The sequence below is a fragment of the Varroa jacobsoni genome, unplaced genomic scaffold (assembly GCF_002532875.2).
Source record: "Varroa jacobsoni isolate VJ856 unplaced genomic scaffold, vjacob_1.0 scaffold_1117, whole genome shotgun sequence".
Lineage (NCBI taxonomy): Eukaryota > Metazoa > Arthropoda > Arachnida > Mesostigmata > Varroidae > Varroa > Varroa jacobsoni.
The window spans coordinates 148,515-173,585 of record NW_019214019.1 but is presented as its reverse complement, the minus strand read 5'-3'; the positions used below and the strand labels follow the sequence as shown (position 1 = coordinate 173,585).

Genomic DNA, 25,071 nt, shown 5'->3' with positions numbered 1-25,071 from the left:
TGTAGAATTACAAAATCTTGGCCAAAATTCTCTAATCTAACTACCTGTTCAGTGTCGGTGAGAATATTGAGACGCACTCGTCTTCCATAATCGGTGGTGTCTGCGTCAAAATTTCGAAGAAATTCGAGCGTTTTGATAAAAATTTCTTTGTATTCCACCTACAGACAAAGGAAACAGTGGACAAATATAATTATGCTATTTTTCTTAGATAATTTCAAAGTTTCGGTTATGTGACTTTCAATTTTACTTGTCTTTAAAGTGCGCCTAAGTTTTGCCGCCTCCTATGTTATATACATGCTTCATCATATATAGTTATATACATGCATCAATGGGATTTTTTTATACGATTTAAGCTCGTTTTTTCATAACTGATGATTCAGGTTTCAGGTAGACGCGATTAACTTGACCCTACGTATCAACTGATGCGGAAGCTAGTAAATCCTAACATATACATTTCCGGACTTCTGACACAAAAACCGAAGCGCCGTACCTGTTGTTGCTAAACTAAGATTTATTTAATATAATAATTTTACTTGAAACGTATTAGATCCGCAGCTACCATTTGAATGCTCGTAGAAGTCTCGTAAATAAACGAATTCGCGCATTTACCATGGTGAGTTCAAAAAAACACCCGCGTTACTTAGATTTTCAAGGGGACAGACCTCGCTGTGAATGTACGAGGAAAACTGAATTTTGGTAAATGTAGTCTGAGGCATGCCAGAAGGAATCTATTTGCAGCGAGTACAAACAATTTACGTAGAAATCCTTAACGAAAGCAATGGACGAATCACACGCGCTTCGACCGTGGTTGAATCTCGTGCTCTTTGCTTTATCTTCATTATTGGTTTTCTAATGATCAATAGGAATATTTCAAATATAAACTTTACGATAAGGCAATTAGATGTACTTTGTGAATATATGCCTTATTGACGCACGCCTGCGCTCTACAAATCTCCGCGGTACTAATCATTTGGAGTTGATAATGTACAAGCTAGGGTGATTACCGAGACGTCACCCACGCACTATGCAAAAGATCAATTGGTTCGCCGCAATCCCCACAAAAGTAAACTAGAGTCCTTTAAGTAACGGTTTATATTAAAGGAGTCCGCGGCTCTTTACCATTTCTTGATTATATGGACACAATTTGTTTACTAAACGATCTGAAATATAAGATCTGACGATGCAAACTCAGAAGCATTTCTTGAAGATACTCGTATGATGCTGCTAGAGATGCAAACTCTAAGCATTATATTAGTCACGGAGAATGCCAGTAGCTCACGAAGAATTGTGATGATACGTTTGTGTCAATTCTATAATAATGGTATATAGCTTTAATTAAAATAAAGATTTCAATAGGTAATTTTAAGAACGGGAGCAAACCTTACCAATTCTGTATCAGTCCAGTCGTGATCTTCATCGATGTACTTCTCAACAACTTCGCAGTTGGCGTTAATTGTTGAGAACTCCTGCTCGAGATCTTCGGAAAGTTTAGCTAGAGTACCAGTTTCTGTTTCTTCGTAACTATCAACCTCGCTGCTGAGTCGATCTTTTAGCCTTTCTAAATCTAACGAATCGATTTCAAAAAGAATACAAATTATTATTAATTCAATTGGTGATCATCGACTCGTCATGTCTAAAGCCTTCATAGGCGATTCATAGATACTGTCGATAGCTCTGCTACTTTATAACAATATAAAGAGGGTCGTAGTTGAATGAACCGTTATGTCTTATTTGCTTGCAGTTCTAATCAAAAACGGAAGGAACAGGTAAAGTTGCCTAAGAAAGGCGACGGAATGCTCCAGACGAATTGTTTTATGCTAATCGACTTCTACGGTAACTGTCATTGAGGAACGTGGCGTGTAAGTGGCAAAACTACTGTCAAGTAGCGCTGATGCTTGAGTGGAGTGCCTTCCGCAAGCTTTCGTCATCTTCAGGAGCCCGAAAAAATAGAAAGCTGTGAAGTTGAATGAAGGCTGAGGTCGTAGAACTCGTTGTTTGCAGAAATGTGCCTCGAATAGTCGATTGTCCGCAAGCAGCGTTCATTCATCAGGGTCTGCGCAAACAATTTCCCTTTCACCTCTCTTTCCAGTTCAACGCTTGCTAACGGCCTCTACCACGTCATAATACTGAACGGGATAAATGTGGGTGGGAAGCACTCTAATTTGGCCAACGTCATAGTAACGAATTTCAAATCAAAATTGCAGAAAGCCGTTCTACCAGAACGGCTGGTAATACAGACCCGTTAAAGTGTAGATGGATGAATCTGTTTTAGCAATCATTTTTGAAACGCTTGGATAGTAAGAAGCCGACAAGGAACCGGAACGTTACTTATGTAGTATAATTCTGGAATGTACCTGATTCGTTCTCATAAATGAGTATCTAGTGACAAAGAGCGTTTAACAGTGATCACTAAAGCTGAAGAGCTTTTCTTAAAAGTCATCCGAATTGATCAAAGCATGTATTATTACCAAAGATATTAGAACATTTTTTTATGACTGTCAAAGGGTCTGGAGGTCGGCCTCGGATGAATCATTTACGCACACGTTTAGCAATGAAAAACGTCTTGGGCTACTCACTAAGAGGGTGAACAATAAAATCCCGTTGTAGACAGACTTATTGAATGTTACTTCCTATTCTTCTGGTTAAAGCGGATTTTCTATGAAGAAGAAGATAAACTGGCCGTCGTACGGCGTACGTATTGTCAAAATTTGTTTTTTTTTATCATAGTTGTTTGCTTCTATGGTAAATCAGTGCGGTCGCTGCAAAAAGGATTCAAATAAATGCATAGGGACACCAATGGTCCCAGGTTACCTATACAGAGCATACCTTAAAGCAATGACTTTTAGATGAAGGGTCATTTTGCAATGTCTCGTTACATGGTTCGCTCGGTAGCGCGGTAGCATTGTGCGGGAACTCGTTAATAACATAAGGTACCCTATTTCATCTTGCGTCATTGGCATAATAAATTCCTCTGTGGAATTTACATAATATACTCAAATGAACGCTACGACGACTAAAAACGGATTTGAGTGACTTCCTATTAGGAACAGGCGTTCGATTGCGATCGATTTGCCGCACAACGGTATGGCCGTAACGTGAGTGAGTCGACGTAATGCTGACAGTGTACAACACGTGAAGGCACCGCCGTGTGTGCTATGATTGGAGCATGCCGATAGCGATGATAAAGGTCGCGGGACTTCCTGGTCTCTCTATATTTTCAAAAAGAACTAGTGGAAGGGCCAGTTTGTGACTGTAAGGTTTTACTTCCCTCTTCCTTGTACGATTTCGTGTAAAGTTGAAAACGCTTTATCTATATTATATGTATAGACCATCAAAACAGGACGCTTAGCGTGGCCATCGACATCGCAAATCTTCAGCTTCACTACATTCCATACTGCTATATTTTTGTATATATATATATATTTTTTATATATATTTATATAATATAGATATGCTAATTTATTATATTCGTATTCTACATTCGAGTTACGCTGTAATTATCTCTTATTATTTGAATATTTTACTCATATAATATGTATGTTCTACCAGCCGGCATACCCCAAGAATATGCATTACATTTTGCTCTTTTCAATTTTCATTTGGTGTTATACGAGACAAAGGGAGGAGCTGGCCTAGATAAGTGCCTCTCTTTATACAAATTATTCCAGCTATGATATTCGTCAACCGAAAAAATCTTCTCAAGCCATTTTTTACGCTTAGTCGATTCATCTTTCTCGGGCTATGGCGCATGCTGCATAACTAAACATCACGGTGCCCCTGTGTGCCCCAGAAAAATAAGAGCCCTCAGTGATGCGATAGAAAAGCACGAATCTTGTTCGACTTGCTCTCTTACAGTTCATAGGCATAATATTCCTACACCGCTCCATTTCAGTTGCTTGCATAGTATTTGTATAATATCCATCGTACTCTTCGGGAGGGACGTTGAGAAGGCGTGTGATTGCCCAAATCAACTTGTGGATGAACAACTATGTGCCTCGCAGATCTCCACAAGAACAAATCAAAAACGAAAAGCTTCTTGAAAAGAAGAAACGTGTTATCTTACATTGAGCAGGAACGCAAGGATCGAGTAAATGCAAAATAGTAGATCAAAGTGAGAGACTATTAAAAATTAGTATCATACATTTTTTCGCCCCACCCTACGTGAATACATATGTCTAGGCTGATCCAGATGAAAACTAAGTGGGCCTTGTATGATCAGAGAAGATTTCTAATGGGAACAAACGTTTTTAAAAATTGTTTAATATGGAAAATCGCTATCCGCCACACAGGCTTGATACAACCAACCCCTTAAAATATAACGGAACGTCCATGCTATAAATCAATCGACGAAACAGGCTGCTCCAATGTAGGCTGCAATAATTTTGTCCACACTGTCAGGCAGCTCATGACATTAGTTGTATAAGGAATAAACGAACAGGTATTTTAAAGAAGCGCGTTATTCCACTATGTTCTTAAGTTACCTTTGACACTTCTACCAATAACGTCAGCGATCTCCTCTCGGACGTTTGTGCAGTTTGTGATTAGCTTGTCCTCGTTTTTCTTTGTTTCTTTGAGCGTATCTTCGAGACGTGTAAGGGAACGACGCACCTGTAAATCAAAAAGAGTTCGGATAGTGGTTATAAAAGATGAATCTTTCAACGATTAATCTATTTAGTTTTATTACATATGTGATGTACATAACGAAAATTAAAAGGTTGAATAGGACATAATAACAGAAAAGAATCAAGCGTCCAGTGTTAAAAGACATCAAGTACGTTCTAGAAATGGTTACCGCTGCTCCGGTCGATTTCCAGAGAGCCTGATTACAAGTAAAATGTCATCTACTCAAGCGACTTACTTTATACCAAAATTAGATTCTAGTTATAGGAAGCCTCGGCAAACACCACACCAAGCGAGTTTCAAAGATGGCCGCCAAGTCGAAATCAGTAAAATTCAAAGGCTCCCACAATTGTTACGTGGGCAAAGCCTTAGTCTGGCTAATAAGATACCAGGAAATGGTTTCTCCAGGAAAAATCTTTTAAAAAGGATGTTAAAAGGATTTTCGAGAGAGATTAGTTGTGGGAAAATATTTATGTACTGAACGTGAAAATCCATAAAACCTTGCACACAAGTTATGTCTAAAAAGTATGATACATTGGTAAAAATGTATCGATCGTAGGATCCGTCACCACACACAGTAATGAATGAACAACGTATCCATATTTCGCCTGAAAACTACCCGTGTAAAATGTATATATATAGGGAATGGCGGAGTTGCACGATGGTACAAATATATCGGCCCTCCCTATGTACCCAGTCACTACCTAAGACACATATATATACAGCTACACTGAGCTAACATAAATTGTCTGAGCAGTACGGACCGTTATCTTATCTCCCGCAGCTTTCGATCGCTAAAAACAGTACTATTTTATGCTCCGAGTACGCATTTTATGCTCTACTGCTAGAAAGAACACTGATCTAGTCATGGGGGTTTGCCACGGGCACCTTTCATGATATTATTTAGAGTAAACCTTAGTAGTTTACTAGCTGCCGTCTGGCAGCACAGGCAGTCTCCAAGGGACGCTCCTACAATTCATTTTCCGGTTCCTATTTCAGAGTTTATAATGTGCAAGGACACAAAGAACTGATAATGTGGTGATAACTTGCTTGCCTAGTCAACGTTGAGATATGAAAGGTGGTTTAGATTGGGGTATATACTTGCTACGTTTCACATTAGAAGCCAGCGGTCCAAAGCGTCACTTGGTAGTAACACGGAACGTGAAAACTCGAAGAATTTCTTCAATACACGATTAAAAATTGACTTGATTTAGAATCATACTTTGTTGCTCTTCTATCATAAACCAAGAAGACCTTAGGGATTAAACAAAACCGTCTCTTCGAGAAATCTACAACACCTGCTGCCTAGGCCTACCATTTTATAAATACAATGCGTATCTCTTTTCAGTTAGATGCTTCGGTTCCCAGGGTAGCGCAGTGGGTACATAAAGTGTATATGTATGTGTATATATATATATATATATAAAATACCATGGTATACGTTGGGTTATGTGATGGTCTGGATTCGAATCATCGAATAGGAATATTTTGTTTTATGCTGGTTGTCAGCTATCTGAAGTATTGTTTAACGATTCAAGTACCGGACGTGAAACACGAAAAGCATGTTACTTTATGTTGATTCTATACATGAGCTATCTTGTTATTACTATTTTAGAAGGCGTTTATTGTCAGCGTTTGAAGTGCAGTAAATAGTGTTGTTCCTTTATTGCATTATATTGTCAATTACGGCCCTGCAATCTTACGTCATATGGAACTTAATATCTACATAGAGGTATTTATTCCTGCGCTTACTGATTAGCCAAGCTCAATCGGCAAATAATTAAAATGAAATAAATCAATAGAAATTTACTACTTTGTTATTGTCATATCGAGACAAAATGTCTTGTGCTACCGAGTAACGTCTACGTCAAGACGTTTCCAGTACCGTCTATTGTGTGAACATGGCCTGGGACTACTTCGCACGCCGCATTGGGGATACTTGCAGCAGTACATTGGCACAATGCCACTGTGAGCCGCTGCGTCAACTACCCAATTCAGTTTGTTTGTTTAGACATCTCACGAGTCAAATCGAAGTTATGACGGCCACGAGAAGCTGCCTTCAGGCGCTATCGTCGCTTTCGTTCGCCGTCCCCCTCACTTTCATTGGCAGTTCGCCATGCTCTTGGGCTGGCAGTTGCCTGTGATGGTACCTGCTGCCGTCTAGGGCACAGCCTGCACAGTACGAAACAACATCACTGAGGCTATAAATAAAGGAACGAACGCAGATAGTGAGACAACCGGTTATGCCCCCTCTTTCAGCGCACCCACTTTGCTCCCTTTGGCTCTTCATCGTTTTGTGGGTTCCTATAGGCCAGAAGCAGCGTCGCCACTTCCTTTCGCTGTTCACTTTCTTAGCAATAACCTTAAGATTCTTCCTCCGTTTCTGTATCCTTTGCATCCATTTGTATTTCACCAGCAACCATATGATTCCATTCTCGCACCCACTCAGCTACTGCCATGGCTACTAGGAGCCTCGAAATCGACGTTTTTCTACTCTTCTGCGTAGCATGCAACAGCAGCGTCAGCTTCACTGTTGGCATTTCTCCTTCGGCGATTACTGAAGCCACTGCCTTAGACAGTAGGAAGTTGCGAAAGGTACATATTACTGAACGCACCAGTTCGTTAAGCCAGCAAGTGCTTGCTCGCTGGTCGACGATTCGTACCATTCCTTTTGCTTTCAGCCTTCTTCCACACACCTGCTTTGCACTCCCCTGTGGTATTTCCTCTTCGCTACTGGACTTTTTCGTTTTTCCGCTGGTACTATCCTTGTCGTAGGCTGCTTCTCAAGTGCGAAATGGTCACCGCGAGCAAAGACGACGGCAGCAAAAGAAGCATGGGAAACAAAGAGCGACGGTGGTGAATGGGCCTACAAGGCTCATTTGAGAGGTCTTCGTTTCATCCAAAACTACTCACTATATATATGGTACCGCCCTCTTCTATTTACGTTAGTAGAAGGCGGTAGCGCAAAAACGAGTCGCGCTAGAAGTAAAGACGAGGCATATAGCCGCCGCCGCCGTCGTCGTCGTCTACACTCAGACCTTTGGTTGGAAAAAGACGAAATGCCGGTACCGCCTGTTCCCCAACGCAATGGTTGTCTAGGCGAATACCGTGAATGGGGGTTTTAATGGGACGACAACGTTCTGCGGTTCTTGGACAGCGACTGAGGGAAGCGGAAAAATGGGGATACCGAAACCGTCCAATGGACAAACGCAACGCCTCCTCCCCAGAAATCTCCCTATGTTGTTCGAGGTATGTTGCAGCGATGGCCATGCCGCAGTTGCCGTCAGCACTCCCGAGACATACAACGTTCCGGTATCTTACCACTTGCCTGAGTATATACCGTAAGCTCCAGCTCCCCGGCCCCGTTTACCATCACTGTCGTAACTTCTAATTAACTGTACCAATGACAGCAACTGCAGCTATGTAACTACTGCAGCGGCCTCCGCCGAAACACACCACGGTAACGCCAACGAAGTCACTGCTCACATCCCATGTCGCTGCAGCCAGTTCCAGCAAGTAAACACGGGAGCGAACCCCGTAACAAAGTCACAATCTCGTACACGAGGCAAGGTAGAACGGTAAAACCAAATAGGGCGGTTTCGCCGATTGCAGCATGACGGTTTGGAGCCAGTTTAGTATGATACGACAAGCACTGAGCGTCGTCGACAGGGTCGTTTGCGTTGTTCTCATTCCTCGTTTGCTTCTTCGGCATTTGAGGCGTAAGGTAACTGATTGTACAGACGTTCAACTCACCGTTGGTCGTCGCCAGCGCGGTAGTGGCAAGCTCTCAGGGCTGATGTGTATTAGGCGAAAGGAAAAATTTAGGCATAACTTCAGAACTCAGCGACTATTCTTGTGGTAAGTGACACAAATGTAGGATGTAGTGGAAGTTATCAAACGGAACGAATTTGTACATTCTAATGACGATAAGGATATCGTTTTCATTGTAGCGCACGATTTATTTGAACCGCCGTTATAATTCTGATTGTCGTACTATAAAGAAAACGAGAAAATCGCCAGCACATGCTTTTTGTCAACACCAGAACCATAGCTGCGCATGTATACATGGACAGTATTCAATAGCATAAAGTGTTTCAGAAAAAAAACCGTATATTTTAGCTTTATATCTGCCCACATGCTGCTTTTATCCCATTTAAGCTAGAACAGATCGTTCGTGGTTTCGAACGCTTTGAAAAAGACATTGAGAGCATTTGCCAACTCTGTCATGGAAGAAACCTGACAGCTGCATTATCGCAGCAAACGTTTCCTAAGACAGGAAAAAAACTGTCTCCTCCTCAACACGTTTTTCCTTCCTAACCTTAGATCGTCTGGAGTCTAATTTTTCAACTTTGTCAGCAGGCACGCACACATATGGTGCGGAATGAAATTTTCTTGAGATCCAATCGCTTCTTTTGTGTTACGTTTGCTAGGAGTTAAGAGAAGATATTGAAAAGGTAGAATTATTACTATCTGCTAGATAATTTTCAGAAGTTTGCAAGATGGCTACCTTCCCGTGCCTAGCGAACGACATTTGCTCTACAACATGAGGTAACGCACTTGAACGTGATGTTGTTTGTGTTAGAATGACACAAACACGCCTCATGGATACTGACGATATAACGACGTCGGCTGTATCGCTCATGGCATCGTCTGTGTTTATTTGTCAGCTGCTGTTGTCCCTTGTGGGCCCAGACGTACAGACGCGATACGCATCCGTGCACGAGTCAACATTCCTTCTGTAATAGCAACAAACTTACTAGCAACAAGAATTCGTGAATATTAAGTCGTCCGAATCGGCGTTATAATCTTGGAAGAGGAACGAAAAGGAAACGACTTGGCTTGCTTACTCGAACTGCAATTGTTTAGAAATAGCAAAATTGCAGCGTAGGCGTAGGCGTAGGCGTAGCCGTAGCCGTACGTAGACGTTTAACGGGATGATGGCTAAGTCGACCATTATTGTATCAGCCTTGCATTGACTTTTCTTTGTCGAGGATCTGTCTATTTCAGGCAAACTGTAGACACCGACCGACGCTCTAGAGACTGGCAGGTCCTTCGCGTGACGAAGGATCAGAGGCAAAGAGACTTGCTCGCTTTGTGACCCCCCGAACTACAAAAACGTATTAGCGAGAGCTGATGCTCACTAGCAATCTAACAAGCTGCTGATGTTGATAAGTGTCAAGGTTACGCAAGTCAAATACAAACAATATGAATATGCATTTTGCGAGCTGCTGAAACTGAAAATAATACGTGTCTATACGTTGACGTTTTAGTGAGAACAACGGATGACTATGACCGTATTCTTACTGCTATTATAATTGTTCCTTAAATTAGCTAGCCTACCCCAATATTCAAATGTGCACAAGCAAATCAGAAGGCTGAAATTCCAAAACGTATTGATTATTACTATTAAGATAATAAGCATTTTTATTTTCTCCATGCTAATAATCTACGAATTTTCCTGGTTGGAAGAAGTTCAAAAAAATTCTGTGTTACTACTTTTATAGTATCGTTACCGAATCTGATTATTATATTATTGAATAGAAACATCTGAGTAAACATCAATCACAAAAACTATTAAGATAATTATCCGTCGCTGCCTTCGGCTAAGAACCCAGGCATCGTTAATTCATATATCCGTGACAACATAAATAAACACCGTGTGATTAAATAATAAAAATGTGATTATTTTGAAAATAAATCAATGCGAGGCTGGCGCGGTGCTCCTTATGTATTCGGATGCCTACTTCAGTCAGTCAGTGGATGGTGGATTGATACAGATTCACAATAACAAATGTAAGCATCCGTGTCTGAATACTCATATATGTGTGCCTCTCTATAAGTATAATCATTTTTCTCAACAGAAGATTGAATCCTGACGTTTGCTTTTGTATGTTGAAGTTTTGTAAGAATCGACCACTTGAACGCAGTTAATCTACGTCCTTTCGCACGACGCCGATCAACGACTATCGCGTGCCTACATAGGTACGTATAAGTTTGCTTAAATTTATCTATAATAAATGTGTGTAAACATAAAAATCAGCCAATATATACTTACCAACAATTAGGGTCGATTGTACAATAAATCTTCCTATACAAAGTGCTAAAATACTACATCAGGGAGTAACTGTCTCTTAATGTGTATTAGACACATGTGTGATGTGTGACGCAACGACATCAATCATGTGCCAAGCATTATAAGAAGGAAATGGTCGTATTACTTAAGAAAAATCAGATGTGGTTAATTTACGAGAGGGACCTGAAACCGGAACAGAATTGTAATACTTACGTTGGAGCAGATGCGGAAGATCTCCCTCCGCATAACGTCAAGATGAGCCTCTTTACAATCAGGGCAGATTTTCTTCCCACAGTGATGGCAGGTGACCAGATGCTGCTTTTCAGAACATACTGAGCATCGGCCTAGCACAGCTTCTTCAGGTTCGGGTTCTTCACCTTGAATAAAGTGAAATAACAGAAATACAGGTGTTTATTTAACGCCGTTGTCACGTGTTTCTATGCTGTCCGAATAGATATTTTTATTCGATAACACAATTAATCATTTTGAAACAGATGCTAGTTTACGATAAGAAAAAACTTGTAAGCCCTTCAAAATATGCGTTCTTTATATCCCGATACTTTATTTGAAGTAATACCTAACGACCTAAGCACCGGACATAAAGCATCAAGGGCATGTTGTCCCCTGATGCCTTCCCTACTGCCGCAGAAGCGAGTACCTTGAATATGATTCTAGGAGAGTGTGGGCGTATCACAGCAATTCAAGCTTTTCTGGTGCTTTTCAGTGATAAAAGTACCCTGAATGGCCTGAGACAAAGGAGGCGTTTATTTAGATGTTTTTAAATTACGGAACTTACCAAAGCAAACGTCTGGACAGTAACAGCGAACAATTATAATTTGGTCCCTAAAACTACTAAGCTTGTTACTGAGTAAAATAAAAAAAATTGTTTTTTCGATCGATGATTTAGCATAACAAACCATGTGATGCAGGAAATCGTAGCAGTTTGATTAATTTCTGACGATGGATTCAACAAAGCGCACTTTGATACCAAAAGATGGAAGGCATTCCGATCTAATAATCAGAAGACAACGTCAGATCTGCGTACACTGCACAGGTCGCGTTCATATATTGTGTCCGCTGTAGATCTTTATTTACATAAAAGTGTGATAAAAGCCTACAGCGAGTCGATGAAAGCTGATTCAGTCTTCAAATTGACAGTTTAGCCGAAGCCTAAGCAGGTCCCACAAATTATCAGCGAAGACGAATTTCTGTTCATTTATGTTAAGCCAAAGGAAATAAGGTGTCAAAGAAGATTTGAATTCAAGTCCGCTTGGGTAACTCAACAGACGCTGTCCGGTTAGCATGGAAGGTAGGAATCTTCCATCCTAACCCATATCGAACGACTCGGCCTGAATGCAGTGGTAGTCTTTGACAGATAAGCCAAACGTTCAATCGCTAGGACTTATGGCAACGTCACGAGGTGACATTAGCGAACAGCCACACTAAGGGAATTCGGACGAGCGAAAAATAGTACCTAATGGTCGGCGATCATATTCGGGAGGACAACCAATGAAAGGAAATTTTTCACATTGGCTGACCACAATGTAGGCACAACCTAGGCGCGTCCACTGGCAGCACAGCACACTCCATAGTAGTAATATGGTAGGAACCATCTAATTAGCCGCAGGAAACGACTACGGACACAAGCTCCCCTATAGGCACGTATAGAGGCCTCCACCTTCCAGTCCTGGTGCTCTAACCCTGACCTGATTAAAGAGAGCAAGCCGTAGCTTCGAATCATATCAAGGGCAGACATCGCTGTCGATATGAGATAGACACTTTATGGGTCAGCAGGTGTCCAAAAGAAAGACTTCGGGCTTTCGCTCACCTCGAGCAAAGCAAATTCAACGACCCACGTCAAGCAAAGGCAGTCAAAATAAGTAAGAACCAAAGTAATAAAAGTACTTGTAATGATCTCACTTTTTAGGTACCTATTTTCTTTCTTCGCAGCTCACATAGAGGAATGTTCCTTCCTATATATTATAATACAATATAGTGTCGTGTTGAGCGACCATCAACCTCTATAATGTACGGATATCGCCATAAAATTGACCCAGGATTTCACGGCGGGACGTTTTCATATTAAATAAACTGCGACCTTTATATTGACATCGGGATTAACTGAAATGGATGGGGAGGCTGCTAGCTTAGTTATCGCAGGCCGTTGACCCTTGATTGCCAAATAGATCACGGATCATGCGCTATTCATGCTGTTCTTCATGAAGTCGATAACGAGTACGGTTAGGAAAATCGAACAGCATTAACCGAGAGGGGACAATGCCTCGATTCTTTTTTGGTTAACATCTTCCCTTTCGACTTTCTATAAACCCGAGCTAAACTGCCTTTTATTGCCCCACAGCAGTGTCGCCTGACTCCTGTATTCCTGTGTGTACATTGGGAACAGTACTTTTCGTGGTAATAAGTATATTTTCAAATTTCAAGACAGAAATTAGGTATTCGGACGCCTAAAATTTTGTGGATCTGAAATCTCATGGTGTAAAGACCTTTATTCAGATTTGCTTCTACAGCTCGTCTGGCAATAATTTCTGACTATGTTCGTTTGACTGCCAACGCAAACAACAGCGTTGGATCTGACACCCATTAAAAATTTAGGAAGGATACGGGCTTCGAACAACTTCAGCGTTTGTACAAAAAGTTAACTCCAAGAGCTGGTCTTCACATTTGGTTTTCATGGGATGCCTTTATTCTGATAGTTCTGAGTTCTTGACGGTTACATCCACACATCTAAGTTGAACGTGGAAAAAGTTCCCCCACCCACCTACATTGTTAGTTTTCAATGACATACACACATACACATATATATATATATATACATATCGATGTATGCATGCTCGATACAAGATTGAGCTAATTGTTTTTATTATTTGTTGTGGCTAGGCTTGGTCAGACAAAAAAGAACCCTGTCGTAAAAAGCTAATGTTTAAAAAAAATGTTGGTTGTTACTGCATAGACAGCATCGCAGAGGGGCAAGTCTGCGCTTTTGAATTCAAAGTGATTGTAAATCGAACGGCGAAGGGCAGAATGACGAGTGGTAGCATCTACTCAATACTAACGCTGTACCGAAAATAATAACATTAAAATTGAAGCACGTTATTTGCTTTTCTTGCATGTACTTGAGTATTAAGATTATATTGAATGACAGCTTTGATAAAATAACTAGCCCGGATAACTTTAAGGAACCTTTAGTCGATACGTAGAGCCGTGTCCTTATGCGTACATGTGGCAATCGGAATAATTCAACTGACATTGTCGGTTCTCATTGTAAACTCATGCACAAGTAAATATGCGCGCACCTATCCGGGCGTAAGCATCGAAATTTAGAAGTTCGAGTTTATTCCGATGGCCGTTTCGATGGAATCAATCGACATTGTTGAAATTTATATTTGTAACAAGTGTACATAGGTTGTCGAGTCACAAGTAAGTGCACGGACCCGGTGCAACTCTTATTCTGTTTTCTTGAAGGTCATGGTCTGCGGTCAGCTTTACAATTGCTAATAGGTAGAACCAAAGAGACTATTCTATGGTGTGAGCACAATTCATTAGCCGCAAACAAAAGGCATAAAAGCTGCTCTCTTAGCGGTTTTCTTCTATGATCATAAACGCTATTTGTAACCTGACTGTCCGCGTCTTTTGAGCCTTCTTTAATTTCGAAACCGTCAACAAAATTCCGTGTCTAAAGGACAGCAAGTTCAGAACAAGCCAACTTACAAGACGAAGCCAAATTCGACGATGCTGCTGGCCTTATTCTGGTAGTAACGAAAGAAATTCGGCAGAGCGTGAACCTATCTGAAATGCTGTGGGTACCCAATCGTGCAATACGCATGTAGCAAGACCCAGGCATAGCGCACCCAAGCGATCTCATGTTTGTTTTCTGATTTTTTGTGTTCCTAAAGGAGAATATTGTTAAATCCGCTCAAATTAAGTCTAAGTATTGCTCAGGACGTTACACTCAATGGACGAACAAGCATGTGTACACGATACTTGTTTCGTGCTTGACCACTCCAGTTCATTAACGTCCAAATATAGAGCTTTGCTGCAGTTATTTTTCCAACCTAATTTTGGTTGAATGAACTTCCAGCAAGTCAAGTGACATTAAAAAAAATCGCAGAATATATAGAGCTTACTTGATAATATCGACTGGAAATTCAATTTTATAGTAGAAGACTAATTGAAATTTAACGACGAAAATGTTGCTATTGGCCTAATAGTAGACCATTTGGCTTTATTTAAAATAATTTATAGAGTTTTTCATATTTACCTGCATTATATGTAAGTAGAAAGTAGACTAATCCCGGTTATAAATTGCTTTACGAGTTAAATCTGGGCATAAAACAGTACTCTGCCCATTTCCTTCCAAGATTGTCTACCATGCCTGCTATGAATAGATGTTAACACTAAATAACGACAGGTTAGTGAAGGGGATCTCGCTGGCTGACAAGCTTACGAAAGTCGACATAAATATAATTAAGGTGCTATAATTTTCTTCATATTTGATTTATTTCATGATAGTCAGATTATTATGGGTGTTCGTTGAACAAATCAGCAGTCCTTAAGTAATCCAAGGTGGTTGTCGTAATGGTTCCTTTAAGTTATTAATATTTTCATGAATTGTATTGGGAAAAAACTGTATGTAGATAAAAAAAAAAAAAAGATATTTTTTAATTAATTTTTTTGCATGTCCTAGAAGTTTTATGCCTGACAATAATATTTGTTTGACATGACCACCGTTCACTTGATTACAGTTTCAATTCGAGGGCTAAACCCTTAACTCTTCATTTTGAAACAAAAAATCCCTTTTCATTTTCCAAATAACTTTTCAATCATAACCATGTATCGATTGATTTTAAGCAAAAATCGCAAAATTGCAACGGTTCAAAATAGCCGAAAGTTTGAAAATTAAGAAGTTAGCCGTGAGACTTTGTCCAAGTGTCCCGATTGGCAGTTGATATTTTTCTCGATCCCTGTATCAAAACCTTACGTGTATCAGGAAGACCTTTTAAGTGATTTCGATGAATTTTTGAACACGTTTAATCTAAACCTTATCTAGGACCTTTCGACGCAGAATTAAAGAGCTGACATTCCTTTATGTCTTAGGAAATGGATCCATAGCTAAATGTATGATATCTAGAGATTTATAGTGGTAAGTCTCCGTGAAAGCTCAGTGAATCACGTATTTGTCTAATCTTAGGGGCACGGTCCAGGTTTTGAACCTGAGCACAGGCACCTCGTTTTGTTCGTACTGGCAGGAGCTAGCCGTACGTTTGACGGAATGCCTAACAGCGATACCGAACGTAAAACTCGAAACATAGAGAGGTTAACAATAGTAAAAAAGCTTCGGTCCATTTTTTGTATGAGGAGCCCGACTGTGAGTATTCACGGTTATCACATAGAATAAATATTTTGACAGTAGCGATTTGTGCATATGAATAATGGCAAAGCCTACAAGTTTCTTATGTTAGCTGGATTTAATAGCAAGCCTACTTTTTCTCCCTACACGTTTATCTGTGTACTGAGTTCACACGAAACTGCTCCGTGGATATAAATACCTATTCGTTTGAAGACCTATTTTTACAGAGCTCAGGGTAGCTAAGCAAGGCAAAAATAAACTTTAGTGAGATCCTATTACGTCGTATGAGTTACCCGTTATATCAACATTTAATAATATCTACTGTATTAACATCTAGCAATATCTTACTTTTTCTGATGTTCTTTTATTGTTTAGCCTAGGCTCATGTTTTAGAACACTTTGCTACTTTATCTATAGGCCGTGTCCTCTATTGATGAGGCCAGTTCATGGTTGACGACTTAACGACGCTTTTCAGACACTGTACGCTTAACTTCGTGTGTATACATACACACGAAGTTATCCCTCTATATATATACACATATATATATAGAGGGAGAGAAAGAGCTGACAATGCACTAATACCGGCGCCAATGCTATTTATTTGAGCAACGCCTTGTCCTGATATAACAACACCGAGGGGATGCCTAGGATTATTGGTAAGAGTTGTAACATTCGGTTGCGCTATATACGTATCCTCGTACGATGTTAATAGATGGCCTACAGCTGTTATTTGCCGATGTTTTAAGCACGAGATGTATCCCGGTTGAGGGTCGTCTGGAGTTCGCTGTGCCGAGGCCGACACTAATCATTAACATTTTTGAGCCATCGCTATAACTTTGCGACGCCCGCTTCACTTTCTTTAGCCGAAACATCCTCCCGCACTGTTGGGACCGCGGTCGCTAGCACCCCCCACGCGCACATACCCCAGCGTTTTCTGCAAATATTGCTTTCAGTATGTATCAGCGCCCCTTAGCCCGTCGGCTAGAAAATACGGTATTGGGTCGAATGAGTTGCGCATCGTATGTGTTGCCCAAGTGCACGACCCAACTTCGGCGCGTGCGTAACAATAATGGAGCATTTTAAGACTTCTTTTATCCTGTCTCTTACTTATTATTGTTTGGGCTACATTGCTTGGTTGTTCTTTTGCTTCAGGTCTAAATCTGATTTCGATATGCTTAATGCCACAGGCCTACCAGCCCGTGATAGATGTGCACATCAAAAAGATCTCTTTCCTAGAGTGTTCAATATTTTCCCGCAAAAAGCACAGTCGACTTTAGGCATTGCAGATTGACGCATCCCCGTTATACCCTAAAGGGTAACGTATTTGCGTGCTAATCTTAGGGACACATTGCGATTAGATTCGAAAATGGCTATAGACAGACTTCGTTTTGTGCTGGGGGCCAGCCGTCTGCCTGATGGAATGTCTAACAGCGATATCGGACGTAAAAACCAGGGTCTCTTACTCGAAATGACTAGACTTCAAGATTATTCTAATCCTTGTTCTATGTGACTCGCTATCGCGCCATCCAAGCGGCAAATGACTGAAAAACTCCCTTTTCCTTTCTCTAGCGGCTTTCGTGAAGAAGAGTAGTTTTCGATTGTAAACTGTATGAACTTATTTGTAGCTATAACACAAACTCAGTATTATAGCAGTTATTTTTAAAATACATCTGTGTAGCCTTTGTCTCCTATTGTATTTGGACAAGTTCTCCTATTTTATCATACGGAATTTCTCGTTTTTGCCTTGCCGGCCAAAATCTCTTAGAAGGTAAGTACGCAAACTCAACGGTTCCGTTGCTGCTGTGCCACCTATGATATCCATGGTTATCATGTTTATGCCGTTCGGTGTTTACACGAATACCTGGTTGATCTAAAAGGATTGGGTCAGAGAAAATCTATCGTCCTGTTTAATTCGTACTGTACAGCAGCTAATTTGAAAAGATTTACACATCAAAACAATACACTTTAGCGCTTCTATGCGTTGGGCGTGTACATTGTCATCGTTGGACACGCTAATTATTTTGGCAGCGATTTTTACAGGAGCTACCAAGGAGACGAAGTGACGAGTACGATAACTACTAATGGACAAGGACAAGAGTAATTATATAACAGCGAGTTACAGGAAGTCGGCCTTACATTCATGACAAAAACGATTCATTATTTGATTAGGCAGAAAAATCTACTCGTTCCACTGTACTTGGCTGCACTTATCCTATCCCGTAGAGGATTGGTGCACGACTTAAATTTCTCCAAAGCTGGTGCATTGCTGGTACGTAGTCAAGGGGCTCCAGATATTGATGGGGCATTTCGTTTTCAGTTTTTCTTTTAGGAAGCTCAGAAAATTTCCTTGTACAAACGATCCCACTTAGCCAAACATAGTTGATATGTTTCTTCAGATTGCTTGCTTGGTTCTGATTCTCTCAACGTTTCTCTTCTCTTTTATTTTATTCTGCGAACTTCTATTCGAATGAAAAGTGTGTGTGTGTGTGTGTGTGTGTGTGTGTGTGCGCACGTACGGTATTGCAATCAAGACCTATCCTTCGATTTTACCCCTTCTCTCTTACACCCGCTCTCCCCCCGCCCCGCCCTACTCTGGTCAGTGAATATTTTTAGTTGAACAGCTTCAAGCATCCGAAATTGTCACCAATACCCCTTTAGCTAGTCTGTTTTCCCACCCACCAGGCCATCTTCGTTCTAGTCTGATATGTGTATTCTTCTGCTGCCTAAACAAAGTATTTGATACAAGCAAAAGCTCCCGAATGCTCAGTAGCCTTGACCTTTTTGACCACATGAATCCGGATGGTGTCCTGCTAGAGTATCTACTAGAGTCTACTGAGTCGAATCCATTTAGTGAAGCGCTTCGAGTCTGTATTCTCTACCTAGTAAATGGGACTTGCTTGAATTTCCATAATATAATTAATAGGAAAAGAGCTTTTTCTCTGCTTTGCGATAAGGATGCTTTACTATGTAGTATAGTTATGATCTATTTTTCTTTATATTGATATTATTAATTTTCGTATCGGACGACCACAGCCCACACTCGACCTATATGATAACAAATAGCACCATACATCTGTGACCTCAGTCTTCTGAGTGTCCGGATTTATTTATCCCTTTTTGTCTACATAGTACGTACATACATCTACCACTATCTAACACTACAGGTGCTGTTTAGTCTGCTGCAAAATTCTGAATCCGTCCAGCGTTACTACCATAGTGAACTACCTACGTTACTCGTTGCAATTACTATTGGTTTGCTTTGCTTATTCAGATATTCTATCTATCGTCTGCCTGTAGTGTCGTACATTTCTGATTCAGATGTTACTACTATTTTCCAGTGGCATTTTAGCCGTTACGCCTTTTCAACTATTCTAAAGATAGATAGGCCTTAACCTTCCAGATTCTGTGTAGATATTATGTTGGAGACTAAACCTTGTAGGCGAAGTAAAAACATTAATAGTTTTTAAAATTGTTTCTTGCAAAAAAAAAAAAAAAAAAAGGCACCACAATAAGTTCTATGACAAACGTAAATTGTTTCACCTTCTCTTATCATCAAAATCAATCTTTACCGAGGAAATTGCTCAAAAAGAAAAAAGACTCCTTTAACTTTTAATCCCAAAAAATATCGTTTTCACGATACTGTTTTCCCATCAAAGCAAGCCTACATGTAAAACAATGAGAAAAATGGTTTTTAAAATGGTCAGGATGTACATGCAGTGCATGTATGTATAGATATATGAAAATACTTTCTATTCTTATTTATTTATTAGTGGTATATAACCTAAGTCATCCTATTCATACCATTAACGTAGAATAAGTTTCCATTCGAAAACAAACTATGGCTAATTACTTGTTATATAATTCTTTATAAGCACTCAAGATCATCGTATTGGTTTCTTAAATCTGTCCACTTTTTTTTAACGCTAAGGCAATTGAGTGATGTCCGGGTACTTCGTGTTATTTCTATTCTATACAATATTTATCTAACAACACCGATACAGCCATGACAACCCAGCTAATATGCAGTAGCGTTTCTTGTATTTAATTCGGTCGTACATCTCCCCTTAACGAGTATAACGACAGAATGGGTTTTATCTGTTGTATAGCACCTCCATGTCTATTAATCTAGTTAAGCGAGTGTACTTACACTATGATTTTATATATATATGTTATGGTATTATATAGCCCCTATAATTTTATAACTTGCCGAACCCATGCTCCTGATGTCTGCCACTGTCTACGTTGTGTAAAAACTTAAAAAGTGTTACCCATATAGAGTTCGTAACTGCAAGTTCGTTTTTGAGAACGTCCATTCAACACCAGAGTGCCGGACAGACTATTCCGTCTGAACGTCTCTCCAGCCGTCGCACAGGTTTGCACAGTGCAAGGAGGTAAAAATGAGGCACTGTCGAGGAGAAAGGGCCCGTACAAATCTCATTTCCAGAGAGATGGAGAATATGTGAACCTGGTCAGCGCCCGTCACACGGCCATAACGGTATCTTCCGTTGGCATTTCGTACAGTCCTTTGCTATACCTTTGTCCCTGTCTACCCGTTTTGTCGGCATCTCCCGCTTTACCTTGAGAAACATCCGGGATATTTGCCCCAGCAGTTGGCCATAGGCGGGGTGTACCTACCCGTTCCTCGCTAGTCGATCGAAACAGTGTCGACACCTACAGGCGAGTTTTTCTGAGGCACTAATGCATGTTTAGCTGGCCACTATGCCGGCAGTTCGTTGTTTCAGAAACGAGGCCACAGATTGGCACAAGCACGATTTTTACCGTCACGAGATATCGACACCTTTAAGTGTTAGGGCAGGAACTAGAATGGCCGGGAAATCGCCTCCAGTAAAAGTTTGGCTAGTACTCGTTATTGATCCTTCTATCTTCGTGCTTCGCTTAGAGGGTAGCTTTGCAACTGCCCGAGTTCCCTGGTAGACAAGGAATGCCATCGCCTGTTGGCTGTTGAAAATTAGAATTAATACAGATACGACTTTTCTAAATCGCGCTCCTGTACGATGAAGTACACACGGTATGCATCAGGCCGTTGTCAACCAAAAAGCGGTCCTTGAAACTTCTTGTTGTTTAATATAATCGAAGTTACGTTAACCACATACCTTTGTGTTGACGGGCTTATTTTTTTGTTGTTTTCAAAGTGTCCGAGGGCACGCCCAATTGATAAATTGTTTCAAACAGAAATTTGTATCAGTCAACAGTTTTGTTTCAAGCTGACAGAAATGAATAAACAGGTTTAATACTCAGTTCTGATTGCTTGTTTGGCTAACTTCATTTACGTGTTATTAATTTACGCAAGGAGAAATTTAATTTCAAAGAAGTTAATTTTTTGCTTTTAATCAACGGTTCACTCTAGGGGAGAGATTTGTATGACATGGAGGTGCTGAAGGCTGCAATCTGATCTATGACTGTGTCAAGAAAAACCTCCGTTATAAACTGTGTCTAAATAATATCGCGTGCCATTTTGTTTCCTTTATACTTCTTATACTAGCTATCGAATATATATATATATACATTTTTTGCCTGTTATTGTAAATATTATTGTTTTTTTTTTCATAGTTGGTTTTGTCTCTCCACCTGCTGCCCCTGTGCGATTGGTATTCGCCGAAAACGCAAATTATAATATAATGAATTACAATACACAAAAGGACAATATAAATTACCGTACTAGGCCAAGAGTACAAACAACGATATTTGGTGTGAGTTAAATTAATCTTAGTTATATATTTGAGGATGGATAGATAGTCGAGATAGCTTTATAATATTATATTGTCTTGTTGTATTTATCCTCTCAGGTAAATATGGAGAGATGGCGTAACCACTACCTCTACATATTTACGTGTAGAATAGTTTTTCAACAACCGCTACGCTGTCAAGTATACCTGATATAAGCTTTTGAGCCTTCAACAGCTGGGGACCTTTCTCTGCAACGCTTGGAATGGCATAAACTAGCACAAGGATACATTTGTCGCGATTTAAAGCGACGTATACATAGTCTTGCATAGACTCACATTCCTAAAGTGGTTGCGACACAAACTCGGCTCTCGAGGTATTTAAAATGGCTTTCTACGATAGAAAAAATATGTCGCTGACAAAAGTTGAAAGCGGCATAGTTTGTGCCGTTAACAACTTATGTGTCTATATGCAAGGTTAAGAGAAGATAGCAAAATATCTGAAATACTATAGTTTTTCTTTTTTTAGATTTTAATCATTGCTTTGTTTTATCCGATCGATTAATATTTATTACCGTCTCTGTTAGGTTTCACTAAGGTTCTTTATGTCGAAGCTAGATATACGCACTAAAGACATTATTCTGGTCAAGCTATAACGAGTGTAACGTTGCTTTGTAAAAGCGCTTAGACATTCTTATGGGCCAACAAGGTTTCTGCGGCCTGCCATAGCTTGGCCTTCAAGTCAGACCTTTTTTTTTGTTGGTGAATCAGTGGGCTGAGGAAAACAAAGAACTTTGATGAAACTATTGTGAAATCATTTTTTATTTACGGGGCACTATATCTTATTATCTGATACTGACACCCTTCAACGAGGGTTTGAGAAATGTAACGCCAATGGATTTCCTGTTTTTTTGTTTGTGTAGTAGCAACAAATATGGCGGCAGAAGCATTACCATTACGAGGTAATTGCGTTATTACACATGCATGTTAATATAACAAAAAAAAAAAGAAGCATATTTCTAATATTATATTTAGCCTTTATATTATCTCGAGAGACTACCTTGTTGACATCGAACCATGTAAACTATAAAAACCATAAAAACTCTGTAATGAATAGATTGTAAAATCTATTCACTACAGAGTTTTATCGAAATTATTTTATTTCATTTTTTTATAATTTTAGCAATTTGCAATATGTAATCCTTGTTTATTTTATGTAACTTTACGACTGTCTTATCGCATATTTTCAAGCTCTGTTATATTTTTAGCAAATAGCCGAAAAGTTTATCGAGATATGAGATAGTGAAAGCCTGTGTGTTTAAGCGCATAATATGAAATAGATTTTAAGGGAGATTTGTTTATGCTTTGAATTTGTGATACATTTTTTTCATCCACTTAGAAACTAATTACCACATATATTTACTAGAATATCCCTCAGTTAAGTTGCAATGAAGGAGGTGAAAGCTTTGATTCCGTCACAGACTTTGGTTATTCTAACGATGACACAGAACACTGAACCAAATTCGCTGTATCAGGTAATTAAATCTAAATATGTATATAAAAACCAACCTTCTAGGGACAGAATTACATGAAGACCTATCGTGCATATTTGTCTATTATAAATCAATATATTGAGTCTTTGCGCAATGCTACCTACCTGTGATACTTCGGTGAAGTTCTAAGAAACGCATGAGGGTTACATTCGTTGGCAAGGTTTGTATGCCATTGTAGGGTATGCGATGTTCGGCACGACATTCGGGACACTTTATCTGTCGACGAGCGTAATCCACTAAACCTTCCATACACGGGTCGCCACAGTATGTGTGTTGACATGGTAAGAGCTTAGGGTTCTTGAATCTGTCCATACATATTGCACAGGTGAGCAGTTGCTCAAGCTGTTGCCACGCGCTTGACATTGTGGGGCCAGATCTATACCTTTCTGAATCTGACGTCGACCAGGTAGAGATTGTATCAGAAGTTATTTCTACAGGGTCACTGAGGATCCCGTACCCGTTCCTACGCGATTAATGGAAACGTCACTAAAATTGATCAACGCCGAAGCACACATCGAATGCCCGTGCTTTAAATTTGTATCCTGGGCGTAAGGAATCAGATTTTGAATAACGATACAAGGTACGTTGGGGATCGCCGCCCAGAACCCGTTCAAGCGCCACTATGCGAGCTGCTACTCACAAGATCCCTAAATATATACACACCGAGTTCAAAAATGAACAGACGATCAAGGGTTTAACAGAAAATGAACAGGTCTTTTATCACTGAATTATTCCACAGGAGAATTTGATTAATTTGGAGGCCACATCCAATCTCCCGTTGGGTTGGTCTCTAGACGCTAGCGGAGCACGTTCGTGTAGCATCAGCCGTACCTCCAGCAGGTTCAGCACTCAAGTAAGTCGCTGTCACTGCCATTAAATCCAGCACTCACTCTTTAGCCAAGTAGCGGATACAGCAGCAACAAGAAGCGAACTGTTCCCCACTGAGCACACGGCACGGCAGAAATCAACCACGGCAAGCCAGCGAAGCTAGAAAGCAACTAGCGACAGCCAACCTAAAATAGAGCGAATAGGGGGCCGGTACCAGCACTAGTGATGGTATTGGCAGTGCGTTTTGGTTGTCTATCGGTATGGTCTGAACCTCCCAGTGAGCCTGCCACAACTCGCGGTTAGATGGACTTAAGAGTCTGAACCGGCTGTAGGATTACTGTTGACGATGCGCCACCGCAGCACACAACGACCACGGTCGGTCAATTTACTCAAGAGAGAACGAAACGCCACCAGAAGACGATCTATCTGCCAACAGACAGAACGAGCAACCACGGACGACCCGAGTGGGCCACAGCCCAAATAGAGGGCGCCCATGTAGCTTTTCCCACAAGAGGACGAAGGGCATTAAAAAATGTACCTCTACGCGAAATGCTGGTACCTCCGTTAGGTATATAGTAAAGGTGGTGCTCGATGCTACGCGACACAGACTGGCGGCGTCAGTGGTAATGACTTTCTTTTCCTCGTTGTCGTCCACGAACAGATCAACAACCGTGACAACAAGAGGGCGCTGACGGTGTTGGCAGCACTACCGCATCAACATAAGCTCTCAGTAGTTTGTTCTAATGCTACCGGTAAACGCGACCAGCGCTAGCAGCTGGAAAGCATAGTGCCTACCTCTACTACTGTCGATTGCAAACCAATGCGATGGCCACTTACTCAGAGATAGAAAAAATCTGTAGCTGTAGTCCCACTGAAGAATCGTAGTGGGCTCACACTCTTAGAGTGCCCTTTGGCGGTTCTGATGAGGGCAATGCTGCTTGCGTT

At 40.5% G+C, this 25,071-nt stretch overlaps 1 protein-coding gene across 3 annotated transcripts in view; it reads right to left on the bottom strand.

Moving 5' to 3' along the window:
- Window positions 1–24,548, bottom strand: part of tn (tripartite motif containing protein thin) — a 57,628-nt gene extending 33,080 nt beyond the window's left edge. For 2 of the 3 annotated variants that reach the window (XM_022844582.2, XM_022844583.2), the window contains exons 1-5: window positions 23,403–24,548; window positions 10,907–11,070; window positions 4,482–4,608; window positions 1,386–1,564; window positions 45–158 (exon numbers count right to left, since the gene is read on the bottom strand). In XM_022844582.2, the coding sequence (XP_022700317.1) occupies window positions 45–158; window positions 1,386–1,564; window positions 4,482–4,608; window positions 10,907–11,070; window positions 23,403–23,661 (843 nt within the window). In that variant the 5' untranslated portion in view covers window positions 23,662–24,548. The remainder of the gene's footprint in view (window positions 1–44; window positions 159–1,385; window positions 1,565–4,481; window positions 4,609–10,906; window positions 11,071–23,402) is intronic. The other variant, XM_022844584.2, reaches the window with a different exon arrangement.
- Between the last annotated feature and the right edge of the window lie 523 nt (window positions 24,549–25,071).